The following is a 14,106-nucleotide window of genomic DNA, read 5'->3' as shown; positions in this document are numbered from 1 at the left end:
TGAACATAAATCTCCAAAACTGAAAATCAACACGAGGTCGTGGTGCATGAAAATGAGGCTGTGACTACTGCACATGCGCACATTTCAGTGGCAGTATTGCGCATGCTCGCCCTGTCGCATGTGCGCCTCGTGGAGAGCGACTCCTTGTAGCGGAAGGCTCTCGATGTGGGGAGCTCGACCTTAAACTTTATTGAGCGCAAGAAAACTTGTTTTAAAAATGTTAGTGTTATTCGAAACTGCGGCTGGCTATGCCATTTTTAAGGTAAGCATATTTGTTGTAATCAAATGTATTTTTAGCCGTTTTCTTGTAGTTGTGTAGCTTTTACGGTTACTCTTAGCTAGCCGGCGAAGTTAGCAGTGCTATCCGAGACTTTAAGAAAGTCAAAACACACAGTCTTAAAGATTTTTGTTAATTAACATGCTGCAAATATATAGGTAATTTTATAGTTGACTCGTTTTTCCAGTGCGGTTGGTCAGTGATGGTCCAGCTGGTCTCATGTGGCCTGCTCTGCTGCACAGCCACGTTTTGTCTGAAGCGCTTCTCTACACTCACTGTTAGTCGTGTTTAGACGATATTCAAGCTAGTCAGGCGGATAAAATATAATATTGTAGTTGCAAAATAGATGTGCTAGCTGTTTTTACATGTATAATTAACTTTTATGAAGATATTTACTGTTTAGATGCGCCTCGTCACTTCTGGCGCATGTTTCCACATGGTCGCTCAGTGTAACGTATTGAGGTAAAGTTGGTTTTTATATTCACACATTCGGACTCTCCTTAATAATATAAGTTCAGAAAAGTGTCATTTACAAATTCTTAATGGTGAGATCATATTAGCAACCAATAGCTATCAAAGTATAACATTCATACACAGTCAATTAAATGTTACTTTAGGACCTACTTTAATGCGATTTCAATCCCAATACTCAAAGTAGATTGGTAAACAATATAGGGACTGTAAAATGAAAGTGTGCGAATATAAAACCAGCTTTACCTCAATGTCGACCACTTTAGGGTTTTAATGAGGTTAGTAATCAGATAGATGTTGTCTGCACCTTAATCAACAGCTTTTTCTGTTGTCCAGGTCCTGGATGAACAGAAACTCCAGCAGGTGGACAGCCTGTGGAAGGAGTTTGAGACGCCAGAAAAAGCCAACAAAGTGTGAGTTTTACAGTAGAAATGTGTAATGTATATTGTTGCCTTGTCTCAGAAATATCCTTGGTTGATAATGTTCAAGTCGAATTTCTGAAAACAAATAGGTTATAAACAAGGAATCAAACTTGCTTTAAGACCTTTAAAACACACAATATAAATTATTCATTTTCTTTCTTTTATAATATTTTAGCGATTTTAGTCATTTTGTTTTCAGGTAATTTTGGACAATGTATGGAGTGTCATATTTGTTATCAACAATGCTTTAATCTCTGTATAAAGATTTAATAAGTGTCAGAACTTTTGTGAAAAATATTTTTGCATGCTCCTCATTGTAAATTTGTACACTAATGTACACTAGAGGTGCAATGGTTCAATATACTCGAGGTTTGGTATGTTTCACTGTTTTAGGGTTTGTTCTTAGGGGGGGGGAAATGCCTACAGAACAATTCAAAGAACAATAAACATATTTATTGGTTAACAAAACCACACAATGTAACAGCTACACACACATGACTGTAGATTTGCATGTTCTCGCGTTAAATGTAGGGCATTTTGAAAATTGTATGTTCAAATAAATTGCTTAAAGTGAAAAGGCCTAAATTTCCCCTTTTTCTTGTTTTACATCTTGACTCAAAAGTCTCAAACAATTATGCAGATAATAATTGTCAACACATCTTAATTATTGAGCACTTTAAAATATTGATTCTGTTTACATTATGCTTGCATTACCAAGAAAAAAATCCACATTTTTATTTATGATTTCTTAATAATTTTATGATTCTAGAGAATTCCGTTACGCGTGTCAGCACCATCGTAGTGAATGAAACTTAAGCAGAGTTGCACTTGCATGTGCAATGAGTGTGAAAGGTAATCGGAAGCGTACAAAGGCGGAACTGCTGTGTTGCAGTTGTTTTTATTAACAAATCAATATTAAAAATGCATATTCTGCACCTCAGATCACAGGGTGCACCGAACTGTGGGAGGAAAACAGGACAATATGTTTTTTTACAGAGAACCGTTGCATCCCTAATGTACACCTATTGGTGAACTTTGCAGCATGTAAAATATTACTTTTTTTATGAATCTCTTTAGAAGCCAATGCAAGAAATTAATTTTAGAGTTGACTCGTCGAAGTAATGTATATTATTAAAAATAATTCATATGGCATCAAATGTACATGGTTTTCAGATTAGCCATTGTTACAAATTCACAAGTAATTTGTCATGATTTATTTAGATTGTACAGGTTTAACATTTTATCTGGCAAATATGTAGTTACAAATGTTTACTAACTTCTGCGGTCACAAACAGTCTGTTAATCTCACTATTTGTATGCTTGTTTTTTTTCAGAGTAAAACTAAAGCATTTTGAGAAGTTTCAGGACACGACAGAAGCTCTCGCAGGTAACATTTCCATACTGATAATCCTTTATAATGAAGACCAAACCCCTTTAAAAGTTTTTCATCTGTGTGTCTATGATGTTTCTGTTCATCCAATTTAACCATGAGGTCACCAAACAGTTATTCGTCACTACCACTGAGACCACAATTATCTCATTCTCAATGTATATAGTGCAAGACAATACAAATATAAGAGTGTTCACATTCAAAATCCTTGTGTATCATCAGCGGCCACAGCCATGGTGGAGGGCAAACTGGGGAAAAGTCTGAAAAAAGTTCTGAAGAAAGTTGTGGCCAAAGAGGCTCACGAGCAGCTGGCCATCACTGACGCTAAACTGGGAGGAGTCATTAAGGTAAGATGCAGGGTTTCAGGTGTAATTGTGCTGAAATCGTACTGCAGATTTTTGGACTTTGGGTAACAAGCTGTGATGATGATGACCATGTGTCATTTTGCTGAAAAATCATGAGGCTTTTTTGTCACTACCTCATCTGAGCTTGTTTATTCCTTAAGGAGTCATTTAAGTTAGATTTTTTTTTTTACCCTTTTATTACTTTATATCCTTTTGGTTTACACTTTAATCCACCACCTAATATCACCATATTTAGGCTGTTAATCACTTTTTCAACTGACAGATAACATTTTATGCACGTCAATGCATTTATTTTAAATGCACTATAAAAATGCTGGGTTACAAAGTCTATTTGTAATGGGACAACTTGAAGAAATTAAGTTAAAGTATTAGCGTTTTGCTAATTTAAGTGGATTGAATGTAAAAATTGAAGTTGTCCAAAAAAAACCAAGAATTGTTTCAGCTCATTTTAACTTAGTGTTTTGAATAAACAGCAAATGTTATTCTTTGAGCATATGTTTCAGAGCAACATTACCTACATATCACTTAAAACAGTCACACATTTGGACTATTTAGTGCTATTTAAAAAAAAAAATTTGAAAGATTTTTAGAAAGCATTGGGAGGGTTAAGCAGTGGGATTTGCACTGATACAGTTTTTATATTATCACTTTTGTGCACTGTAATGGGGTTTATGCACATGGTCTTTTAATTTCAGTAATGCATCATGTCATAACAAAATCGCCACATTAAAGATATGGTTTCTTTAAAAATCAAAAATTACTTCACTGCCTCACTGAGATACGATATAAAGTGGGTCTCAGACTGGACAAGAAGGACTGCATTAAATTCAGTTGTTCTGCGCCATGTCTTTAAAATATGAGAATTTATTTTACCACAGTATTTTCAATGGCATTTCAGTGATCGCTTGTTGATCCTGACGGCTTGCGTTAAAACTTATCTTGTTTTATGCTTCAACAGCTAAGTTAATGATTGGGTCTAGTTAACAGATTATATATTTAATTGCATTACATCATCAATGCTGTAAAAGAAACCTTAATGAAATTGAAAATAGTCACATTAACCTTTTTAGAGCCCTGCATTTAAAATTGAGCCCTTGCGGCCCGACTTTTTTATTCCCCTTTCATGTCATAGCTAGCACGCATATCGGGCTTCAGGCCTGCTTAAAAAAATACTTTTTAAAATGTTTATTGAGATCTAATGCATGTGGTGCAGAAGCAACAGTGATTCCTTGTGCATAGAGGTTTCCAGCCACATGCAATGGAGAACATGAAGGGAAAAATTGCCAATGGCAAACTTAACTGAAAAACGCTAGAGGAAAAGCAAACATCTGATCAACTTCTCACTGTGGACCACATACCACTTGGATATCGATGTCACTTAAACTAAAACTCACATAAAATAGATAAAAACAAAAAAAACCTCTAAACATAAAGAATTCTGATAAAGAAACAAAACGAAAAAACAAACTTTCTATTAAATACAAATTCAGTATTTTTTTAATGGCTGTAACGGTAAAAGCTGTTTGATGGAGAGAAAAAAATACTGACTTTAGGTCAGAATCGAGCCTAAAATTTTGATATGCTGGAGGACAAGGGCAGGGCTACAGCCTGTGCATCTCGGGCCTCGGGTTTATTGGTGCCTGAAACGCTAGCTTTGCATGTACCTCATGTCTTTAAAACAGCCTTTTCTGTGTCCACTGAGACTCTCTGTCGCCCCCTGCAGGAGAAGCTGAACCTGAGCTGCGTGCACAGTCCTGCTGTCGCTGAGCTCATGAGGGGCATCAGAAACCAGATGGAGGGGCTCATCACAGGTCTTCCTGCCAGAGAGATTGCTGCTATGTCTTTGGGTTTAGCCCACAGGTTAGTTTATAGTTTAAACTCAAGATCATATGCACTCTATGCTCATGTCGATGATTATTTTGTGCTGACTGACTTTTCTGACGATATTTTTCAGCCTTCGTCACTACCACTGAGACTCTGAGCAAATATTCATCAGTCTCAACATGTATATATACAAAATTTGTTCCGCAATTGACTGGTTTTCACTGTGTCTCCTAGTCTTTCGCGTTACAAGCTGAAGTTCAGCCCAGACAAGGTGGACACCATGATTGTTCAAGCAATCTGTAAGAAACATCTTAATTTACTTATTATTATGATGATGATGATGATTATTATTATTATTATTATTATTATTATTATAAGTTGGCCTGTTTATAGATGGGAAGTGTTTTAATGAAATGTAAACTTGATTCACTTTTTCACCTGCAGCTCTGCTGGATGATCTGGATAAGGAGCTCAATAACTACATCATGCGCTGCAGGGAATGGTACGGCTGGCACTTTCCAGAGATTGGCAAGATCATCACGGACAACCTGGCATACTGCAAGACTGTCCGCAAGATTGGTTAGTTATTCCAACAAAAGGCAGAAGCATCCACATATAGTATTCTTTTTAAAAAGTGTTATGCACTGAGGTGTGGAAGTCACTGATCAAACAAATTAAATATGTTAAATTAAACACACACATTGTATATAAAAATCGAAGTTTACTCACTTTATGCAAGTCCAAACTCCTGAGAAATTTTGTAATCAAACATGTTTTCAAGTAAAGCTGAAAGATTTCTGTCCCTGAATTGGGGCTTGGTGATATGGCAAAAATGCAATCTTGCTAATTTTCCATATTGAACGATTACGATGTATATTTCGAAACAAGTTGTTAATGCTTCCAGATTTAAGAGTTTCCGGATTTTTTACCCCAGCAATGACTGAAGCCACAAAAATTAGGGTACATTAAACGGCATAACATTTTTGGCTGATACATTTTCGGTGGCTGAATATTCTGTAAGTCTAATATAAACAAGCTTTTAGATTCCCATTGTTGTACATTTGTGCTGTGTGATTGGCTCTTAGATCAACATAGGGCAAAAATAAGTCAAACTTGTCATTAATGATGTAAATTATCGCGATTCGATATATTATCATTTATCGGCCCAGCCCTACCCTGGATGAATGTTTAGCTTGACTTTTTAAAACTTTGAGTTAAAAAAATCCAAATTATTAAGAGATTATTAAAAGAATGGTCACTATAAATCAAATTTTGTGACATAAAACAATTGCTTTATATGATTAAACTATTTCTGGCTTTTATTCATATATAAACTGTGATTTGTAAACGCACACAAGCTCAGTCATACAGTCTTGATGTGCTAAAATGAACCTATTTTGGTTCTTCACATCAAGCAAGTTTAAGCTTGTCGTCATTTATTTGGTGTAAATGATGTTTCCTGATGGTTATATGCGAATTAAGGGCTAAATTATTTTTGTACATGATGAATAGCAATGGAATATATGCACACGGATGTTTAATTTTTAGCCAGGCAGCCCAAGGACTTCTGGTGAACTTTCTTTCCATTGCAAAATTGTCACGTTTAAGATCTGATATCTTTAAAAGTCAGCGATCTTCACCGCCTGATAGATGTACAATATGAAGTGGGTCTCAGACCAGTCAAGAAGCATTGCATTAAAAGCTTATTATGATTCTCTTGAAGACTTCGAATTAAAAGATAATTTGATATGGATTCGTTGATAATCGGCATAAGAGCATTTATAAAGCATCAGTTTTGGAAGAGACGTTTTATAGAGTGCATGAATTCTTTTTAGATTTGATTAGTAAGATATCCTTATTTGTGTTTTAATATCTGAATAATGAACTAAGACTGGGGTTTTTTTTTACTCGTAAAATGTCTTTATTTTCATTAACCTTTTAGGTGATCGGACAAATGTGGCGACAACAGAGTTATCTGAGTTTCTGCCAGAGGAGATCGAGGCGGAGGTGAAGCTGGCTGCAGAGATCTCGATGGGCACAGAGGTGTCTGAGGAGGACATTGCAAACATCATGCACCTGTGTGACCAGGTGTGGTGAACAACAGTTTGGCTGAAGCATCTTGAGTTTAGATTGCTTTGCAGGATTAAGTGTTCTAATCAATAGTTAATATTCTAGTGTATTTATCTTTTTCCTCTCTACCTTCAGGTTATTGAAATATCTGAGTACCGCACACAGCTGTATGATTACCTGAAGAATCGCATGATGGCGATTGCACCAAACCTCACAGTCATGGTGGGAGAATTGGTGGGAGCCCGTCTCATCTCTCATGCAGGTGAGCACTGGTTAGCTAAAGAAGAAAAATAGGTGTAACATTTGATACATTTCGTTTATTATTACAGGGTTCTGATGGTAAATTGTCTTATGCTTTTTGGGGGTTGTTTTTCTTTTAGTGCAGGGGTGTCAAACTCCGTTCCTGCAGCGCTGCATAGTTTAGTTGTAACCCTGCTTCAACACACTTAAGCTGCGGTCACATTGGGCTTTGTGTGTGCGAAATTCTGTCATACGGCGCTGCGAAAAGGGGCGGGATTAAACTCAATGATTAGACATTTAAAAAAGCAAGCGATTGCTCCGTTTTAAATTTCTGTCCAGAGAGGTCATGTTTTGATCCTCGATTGGTCTCACGTAGTCAAGTTGCGAGATTTCGCAGGTCAGCGTTCACCATGCTCTAACTTTGAACTGCAGCGACATGAGAAACTTGACGCATTACCTTGCGTTTCCGGTCTGACACATCTGTGTGTGTGTATGAATGGAAGTCTATGGGAGGTAAAGCCCAGTGTGACCGCAGCTTTACCTGTAGGTTTCACAAGATTGAAGGACTCAATTAGTTTGATCAGATGTGGTAAATTAGGGTTGGAACTAAACTTTGCAGAGCTTTAGCCATCCAGGTAGTTTGACACCTGTTTTTTTTTTTTTTTTTTTTTTTTTTTTTAATAGTGTCTCATTATTAAAATATAAGTTTCCTCATTATGCTTTTTATGGGGAATTTCATTTCATTTAGAGTGTTTGTGAATGAAAGGTTTCAGAGATCCAAGTGAAGATAAATGGGGTTATTTTTAGCCATTGACAGACATGATTCTGAACTAGTCATCAGTATTTGTTTGTCGAGTTCGGATGCAAAAACCTCTAAGTGCCATCTGAAATTTCTATCAAAGATGAACATTTTTCTCAGCCACCTTTAAGATATTTTACTTTTAAGACCAGGAAAAGGACTTGTTCTTTGCCATAAAAGTGATACTACTGAACATACACACAGGAGACTGATTAAAAACTCATTTTAGAGGAACATTTCAGGCATCATTTAGAGGTTTTTGCATCTAAACTCTTCTGTCTTCCTGTACAAGCCAATCTTGGTTTGTACCAATTTGCCACTTAGTTTCCACTTAGTGACTTTATTGGTTGTTAGGATCTACTCTGATCTTCAAATTGTAGTCACTGGGGACCGAAAATTTGGTTAGATTTTAAAGGGACCGTTCACCCAAAAAAATAACATACTGCTCCTCAAGTGGATTCAAACCCATTTCTCTGAAGATAAAATTTGGATATGGTAATGAATGTTTAGTTTTCAACCTCTCCTGCAAACAATAGACCAATCATAGCAGAGCGGTCCATCTGTCCAATCAGCAGAGTTTAGAGGCCAAATCCTGGAACTACCCATTTCAGACACTGATAAGAGATCTGATATTGTTTTCATTTTCCTATAATATGTATAATATGCATTTTCCAATAATATGTATTGGGTTTAAACAAATGAATGTAAACCTATTATAGAAGACCTTCAAAACAAATGTAGTCTCTTTTAAAATGACAAAATAGGGGCACTTAAATGTACTTTTGATGTTTAATCCATCTCTTCAGTGTTTCATTTAGCATTTTCTTTGATTTGTGTATCATGTTGATTTATAAACTTGTTTTCGTCAGGATCTCTGCTGAACTTGGCCAAACACCCTGCGTCCACTGTTCAGATCCTCGGGGCAGAGAAAGCTCTCTTCCGTGCTCTGAAAACCCGTCGGGATACGCCGAAATACGGTCTCATCTATCACGCCTCTCTGGTGGGACAGACCACAGCCAAGAACAAGGGTAAAATCTCCAGAATGCTGGCCGCCAAAACGGCGCTCGCCATTCGTTACGATGCGCTGGGTGAAGACACCAATGCAGAGATGGGAGTGGAAAACAGAGCCAAGCTAGAGGCCAGACTACGCTACCTGGAGGAGAAAGGGGTTAGTGCATATATTTCTGTGTTAATAGTGTTACAAGCGGTGATGAAGATGACTTGGATGTCACGGTCCTGAAAATAACATGTGGGTTTATTTGTCACTACCTCTTCTGAGCTTGGTTTTCTATACAGCACTTCATTCCTAAAGCAAGACGTTCAGTCTAAGTGAATGCGTTTACAGTAATGTTATATCCCTGATGTAGTTTTGTCTGTTTATTCTAGATCAGGCGCATCAGTGGTTCAGGCAAAGCTCTGGCAAAGGCTGATAAATATCAACACAAGAGGTGAGTGTTTCTTTGACTAACTGTACTTTTTATATTGAAGTGTGTGTGTGTGTGTGCAAGGCTCTGGAAAAATTAAATGATCACTTTAATCACACTCGAGAAATCCTTGCTGTATGTTTTTTTTTTTTTTTTTTTTTTTTTTCCTCAGACAAACAGTAGTTTTGAATTATATCCTTTTTCTTTCGTGCTGTATAATGATGTTTGATAGTGGCTTTTATTTTGAAGCTTTCAAAGTCTGTGATTTAGAAAGTACAAAATTCTTACAAAAACACATTGATTTGCTTCATAAGACATACATTAAGCCCCTGGTGATGTATGGGTTTGTTTGATAATTGATTTAAGCACTTTTTTGCAAGCTTCAAAATAAAAGCCACTATCAAACACCATTATATCAAGGATAAAATTTAAAACTACTGTGTTTATCAGTCTGATAAGTCATATACACTGAGGATGGCTTGAGTAAATGATGGGCTAATTTTCATTTTTGGGTCAACTAATCCTTTAAGTTTTTAACAAGAGTGCCTTGTTACTTCAAAATCACCAAATTAAAATGGCTTAAATCTGCCAGAAATTCTGCATTGCCATCACAGCAATAAATTAGTTTTTAATACAGAACACGATCTTTTCATTTCCTACCAGTGATGTAAAGGTATACGACCCGTCTGGTGACTCAACACTCCCCACCGTCTCGAAGAAGAGGAAGATTGAAGAGGTTGAGGAGGCAGAAGAGGAAGACCAGCCCATAGAGGCCAAAGCCAAGAAAGTGAAGAGGGAAGCCCCCGCGGAAGGTGAACATCCATACAGCATTACGCAGCAGATACTGACACGCGTTGCACTCAGATGAAGATTAAATGGGTTTTTTTTAATCACAGGAGAGGCTGAAACAGAGACACCAAAGAAGAAGAAGAAAAAGAAGAGGGCAGAGGAGGAACCCAAGCAGGAGGAGGAGGAGACGGCTGTCAGCCTGGTAGAGGAGGTCAGAGAGGAGGTCAGTCATAAATTCATCATTGACTCATTATTTTCCAGATGTGGGTTCATTCGCTTAAGTCTAGTTTACATGGTCTTACAGTCTTAATGTCTTGTTTCAAAAACAAAATTTTAAACCTTAAAGATCTTAAATTGTGTTGTAGGTCTTAATTTTAAATGGTCTAAATTTTCCTCTTTCCATGTAAAGCTACTTGCACATCTAATCATTTCTCAAAACATTTTAACAAGTTACATTTTTAACTATTTTGCCAATAAGATGTAATTATTTTCCTTACAATAACGTTTGTTTAAAAGTTCTCAGTGTCTTTTGGATGCATTGTTCTGCATAAATTTAATATTATAGTTTTTTTTTAAAACATAGTTGAAATAAGGGTATGTGTATTACTAGAGTTTGCTTGTTTTGACACTAATTTGGCTAAGAAATGAGTTTTGAAATTCTTTTTATAAGTAAAAACCTTTTTTTCATTGGCTCAATCGTGCAATTAGCATGGGTTTTTTTATAAAAAAAATTTTAAGTACTGTGTAAGTTTTAAATTGTTCATAACAGCCTCGAAAAGGTCTTAAAGGCTTAATTTGACTTGGTAAAACCCTGCAGAAACCCTGAGTTCGTTTCTCTTTCACGCATATCACACCGGTGTGATTAGAGCATTTTAGCACAGCATCAACTGCTAAAATGTAAATCTAGAAATAGGCATAGAAAGATACACACAGCTTGTCATGAATCACAATCTATCAGCATTTTTACCCAAATAACATTTACTTTAGGTTTCAGACAGTCAAGTACACAACTATTAGCAAAACATAATATTTATGGTTTAAAAAATACTCATCTATGGAGAATTATTTTAAATATTGCTTGACAATGTGCTTTTCACCAAAGATACACGCAAGATAGCAGTCCTCTCCCAATTAAACAGGCTTTTTCCACGTATTTATAAGAAAATTATAAAAAGTCCAGCATCTGATCTCTCCTGAATCATAGACTAAACTTGCCTTCACCAATCACCCGTCATATACCAATTAATGATCGTCATTAACCAGTAAAAAAAATAAAATGCACATTTTTACACGTATTTGAAAAACTAGAATATCAGCTATTTCACAATATAATCAGGACAATTGTCAGTATTTGCCGAAGAGGGGGGAAAAGCAACAAACTACGATGTATACATAAATCATTGGGAATGCCTTGTAATGTGATAAACTAGATGCATTGCCATGGGAACTTCAAGAGCATTGTTTTAAACAAAGGTAAAAAAAAAAATAAAATGAATTCGGGAGGGTCCGCTGGAGTATTTAGAAAGGGTTAAGACCTGATTTTGTTCTGATTCGGATTGTTTTTGCTTGTTAAAGGGTTAGTTCACCTAAAGCTGAGAATTGTCATTTATTCACCCTTGTTAGAAACCCGAGGTTGTTTTTTTATTTTATTTTTTTTTATTTTTTATTTTTTTCCCCTGTTGAACTTTTTTTTTTTTATGGAATTCAATGGTTACAACATTCTTCAAAGTATCTTTTGTGTTGATGAAACCCTAAACGTGACGAAGGGTGAAGTTTAATCTTTGGTTGAACTATTTCTTTAAAGGTCTCTTTAAATTAAAATAGTGATTTTATTTTATCTGTTAGTATCAGTGTTGTTTGTCTTTAAGATATTTATAAGCTAGTGTGCTCCAAAAACAATGTCAATTTTTGCTTTTTAGGAGAAATAAAACTGATACAAACATGTAAAACTTGTAGTTTCACTTCCTCCTAAATCCCTCAACGATTTTATTCAAGTCACCTCATACTTCAGTTTCTCACCAAAGCTTGACCAATCAAATGCTCTCATAACTGACATACCCCGCCTCCTTTAAGACACTTCATTTGCTTTGATTTAATGCACTTGAGCTCAACCACTCACTGGCAGAGCTGTGAGAAAACAAAACACCACTGGCTGATTTCAAAAAAGTTGGAGGAGCAACACTTTCGGTTGTGATTACTTCAAACATTGAATAAAAATACACATTTCAATGCACTTCATGGGACCTTTAAGTATGTTTTGTTTGTTTTTTTTTATTTATTTTTTAACAAGTTGCTGCTTGCTTTACAGACGACAAAAAAGAAAAAGAAACGAGCAGCTGAGGTGGAGCTGAAAGAAGAGCCAGAAGAGGCTGCGGTAGAAGAGGTGAGAACCGTGCTACAAATACAATCATATATCATATTTATATATATATTGGAGCCCTAAATCCCCTTTTCTTTCACAGACGACAGAAAAAAAGAAGAAAAAAAAGAAAAAGGTAAAAGAGGACGAATAAACCAACAGGACTCTTTCCATGAACTTTTTGTAAATAAGACATTTTTATAGTGTTTTTGGACATTATATGGACATTATCCCCCTCTCGAACAGTTCCAGTGGACTGTTGTCATTTGTTTAAAAAAATATATACATTTAATTTTTTAATTATAGGATATTTTCTCCACACATTGCTTGATTTGTGAGAGAAAAGCCCATAGAATTCATATATTTGATCCCATGCATTGTTTTTCTAGATCATGCAGTTCAGTTTGTCTTTTTATCGATCAATGTTTTTAGTTAAAAGTGAGAACGGGGTCAAACTAAAGACAACTGTGAGCTTTGATGTAAAACTGGGTCATTTGTGTCGCAGGTTTATTAAATACTCGATGTTTCTAGCATGTGGACTCATTGACTTTCATTTTAAACCAACATAGTTTTGTTTTTGTTGGTAGATCATTATGCAAAGTACGTTGATTTGTAGTATAGAAAGATATTAACATCATAACTAATTGACCATTTACTACTAAAAATCTTTCTATATTGAAATCCACTTGCAAAGAAGAAATACAAATTGGCGTGGATTTAGTGGAAATGAAGTTGTGGACCATGAGAACGTTTAGCCAAAATCGTAGGATGAAGTACTTTGTGTTTTATTTGTGTGTTTTACATTCCTTTCTGGTTCCTCCTCTTTCCCTGTTCCAGTAAGATCAAGCCAAGTCAAGAAGCTTTGCCAAAACGCAGCATAAATTTAGCCGGCCATCAGCTTGTTCTAGGTCTAATGAGCAGGAGATTGAGCAGCTATTTTGGTTATCTCTCTAACATTAGAGGAAGTGACAGAATCTGGATATCACTGAGCCAAGATGCCAGTAAATCAGATTTGTGGTGAAAGCAGCTCATTTTTAATTTCACTAGGAAAAAAGGTAAAGCCCTTTATTATCTGAAGAGGCTCAAGTGGAAAATGTTAAGCTGTCGTTTTGTCCACATGGTGAAAACGGTGGCTGAGATCAAATTAGAGGAGATTTTTACTTCTGATAGTAACTTGGAATCCCGGTGTACATGCATAACATTTACATCATGGCATAATATATTAAGTATAACTATTCAAACACCCCTGTAGCTTCATTCAGGGTCAAGAATACGATTTTGTAAGCAATTATTTTTTCTTCATAAATGTAACTTCATTTTGTGTATTAATGTACAAGATAAGTCATATAATTTTGTTTTTTTTACCATAAGAAAAGAAATATTTACCTAATATTTTAGAAATGTGCTAACATAAATATTTAACATTGCAATTAAAGGGAAGTTCTCACTAATAAAAATTGTCATTTAGTCATCCACTTGTTCCAAACCAGTTTGAGTTTCTTCTGATGAGTAAGATGGACAGTATTTTTCCATAGAATTTTTTTCTTTACTGTGAATGTCAATTGTCTGCTTTTCTCACAGAATAATTTTTTTCTACAAGAATCATCAAAGTTGTGTAGCAAATTGGGAAATTTTCTTATTTAGACTATTTAACTATCTTTTTAATTCGTGTTTTG

The 14,106-nt window shown here is 35.7% G+C and overlaps 1 protein-coding gene and 3 non-coding genes across 5 annotated transcripts; all 4 read left to right on the top strand.

The window, feature by feature from the left end:
* Positions 1–105: 105 nt before the first annotated feature.
* On the top strand, positions 106–12,963 carry nop58 (NOP58 ribonucleoprotein homolog (yeast)). 2 transcript variants are annotated; one of them, XM_056459531.1, is made up of 15 exons: positions 106–262; positions 1,085–1,161; positions 2,505–2,557; positions 2,783–2,907; positions 4,649–4,785; positions 4,984–5,048; positions 5,194–5,328; positions 6,692–6,837; positions 6,955–7,081; positions 8,728–9,026; positions 9,245–9,306; positions 9,946–10,094; positions 10,182–10,294; positions 12,380–12,454; positions 12,534–12,963. In XM_056459531.1, the coding sequence occupies exons 1-15, from the start codon at positions 218–220 to the stop codon at positions 12,582–12,584; spliced, it is 1,659 nt and encodes a 552-aa protein (XP_056315506.1). In that variant the 5' UTR covers positions 106–217; the 3' UTR covers positions 12,585–12,963. The 2 variants fall into 2 exon arrangements, with proteins under 2 accessions (XP_056315506.1, XP_056315505.1); XM_056459530.1 differs by having other exon boundaries at positions 10,179–10,294.
* LOC130231304 (small nucleolar RNA SNORD70) lies at positions 2,616–2,706 on the top strand. Its single transcript, XR_008838029.1, has one exon. It is a non-coding gene; the product is annotated as a small nucleolar RNA SNORD70 (small nucleolar RNA).
* On the top strand, positions 2,972–3,054 carry LOC130231305 (small nucleolar RNA SNORD11B). The gene has a single exon (XR_008838030.1). It is a non-coding gene; the product is annotated as a small nucleolar RNA SNORD11B (small nucleolar RNA).
* LOC130231306 (small nucleolar RNA SNORD11B) lies at positions 9,058–9,143 on the top strand. The gene has a single exon (XR_008838031.1). It is a non-coding gene; the product is annotated as a small nucleolar RNA SNORD11B (small nucleolar RNA).
* Positions 12,964–14,106: the final 1,143 nt, after the last annotated feature.

This window comes from Danio aesculapii, chromosome 6, assembly GCF_903798145.1.
Source record: "Danio aesculapii chromosome 6, fDanAes4.1, whole genome shotgun sequence".
NCBI lineage: Eukaryota > Metazoa > Chordata > Actinopteri > Cypriniformes > Danionidae > Danio > Danio aesculapii.
This window is presented reverse-complemented; position numbering and strand designations above follow the sequence as displayed.

What these genes read in the sequence shown, in the direction of transcription:
- nop58 (XM_056459530.1), top strand. Translation starts at nt 218, where the DNA reads ATGTTAGTGTTATTCGAAACTGCGGCTGGCTATGCCATTTTTAAG. An exon ending in CATGATTGTTCAAGCAATCT is followed by an intron (nt 5,049 to 5,193) that starts GTAAGAAACATC and finishes TTTCACCTGCAG; the next exon opens with CTCTGCTGGATGATCTGGAT. An exon ending in GCTACCTGGAGGAGAAAGGG is followed by an intron (nt 9,027 to 9,244) that starts GTTAGTGCATAT and finishes TGTTTATTCTAG; the next exon opens with ATCAGGCGCATCAGTGGTTC.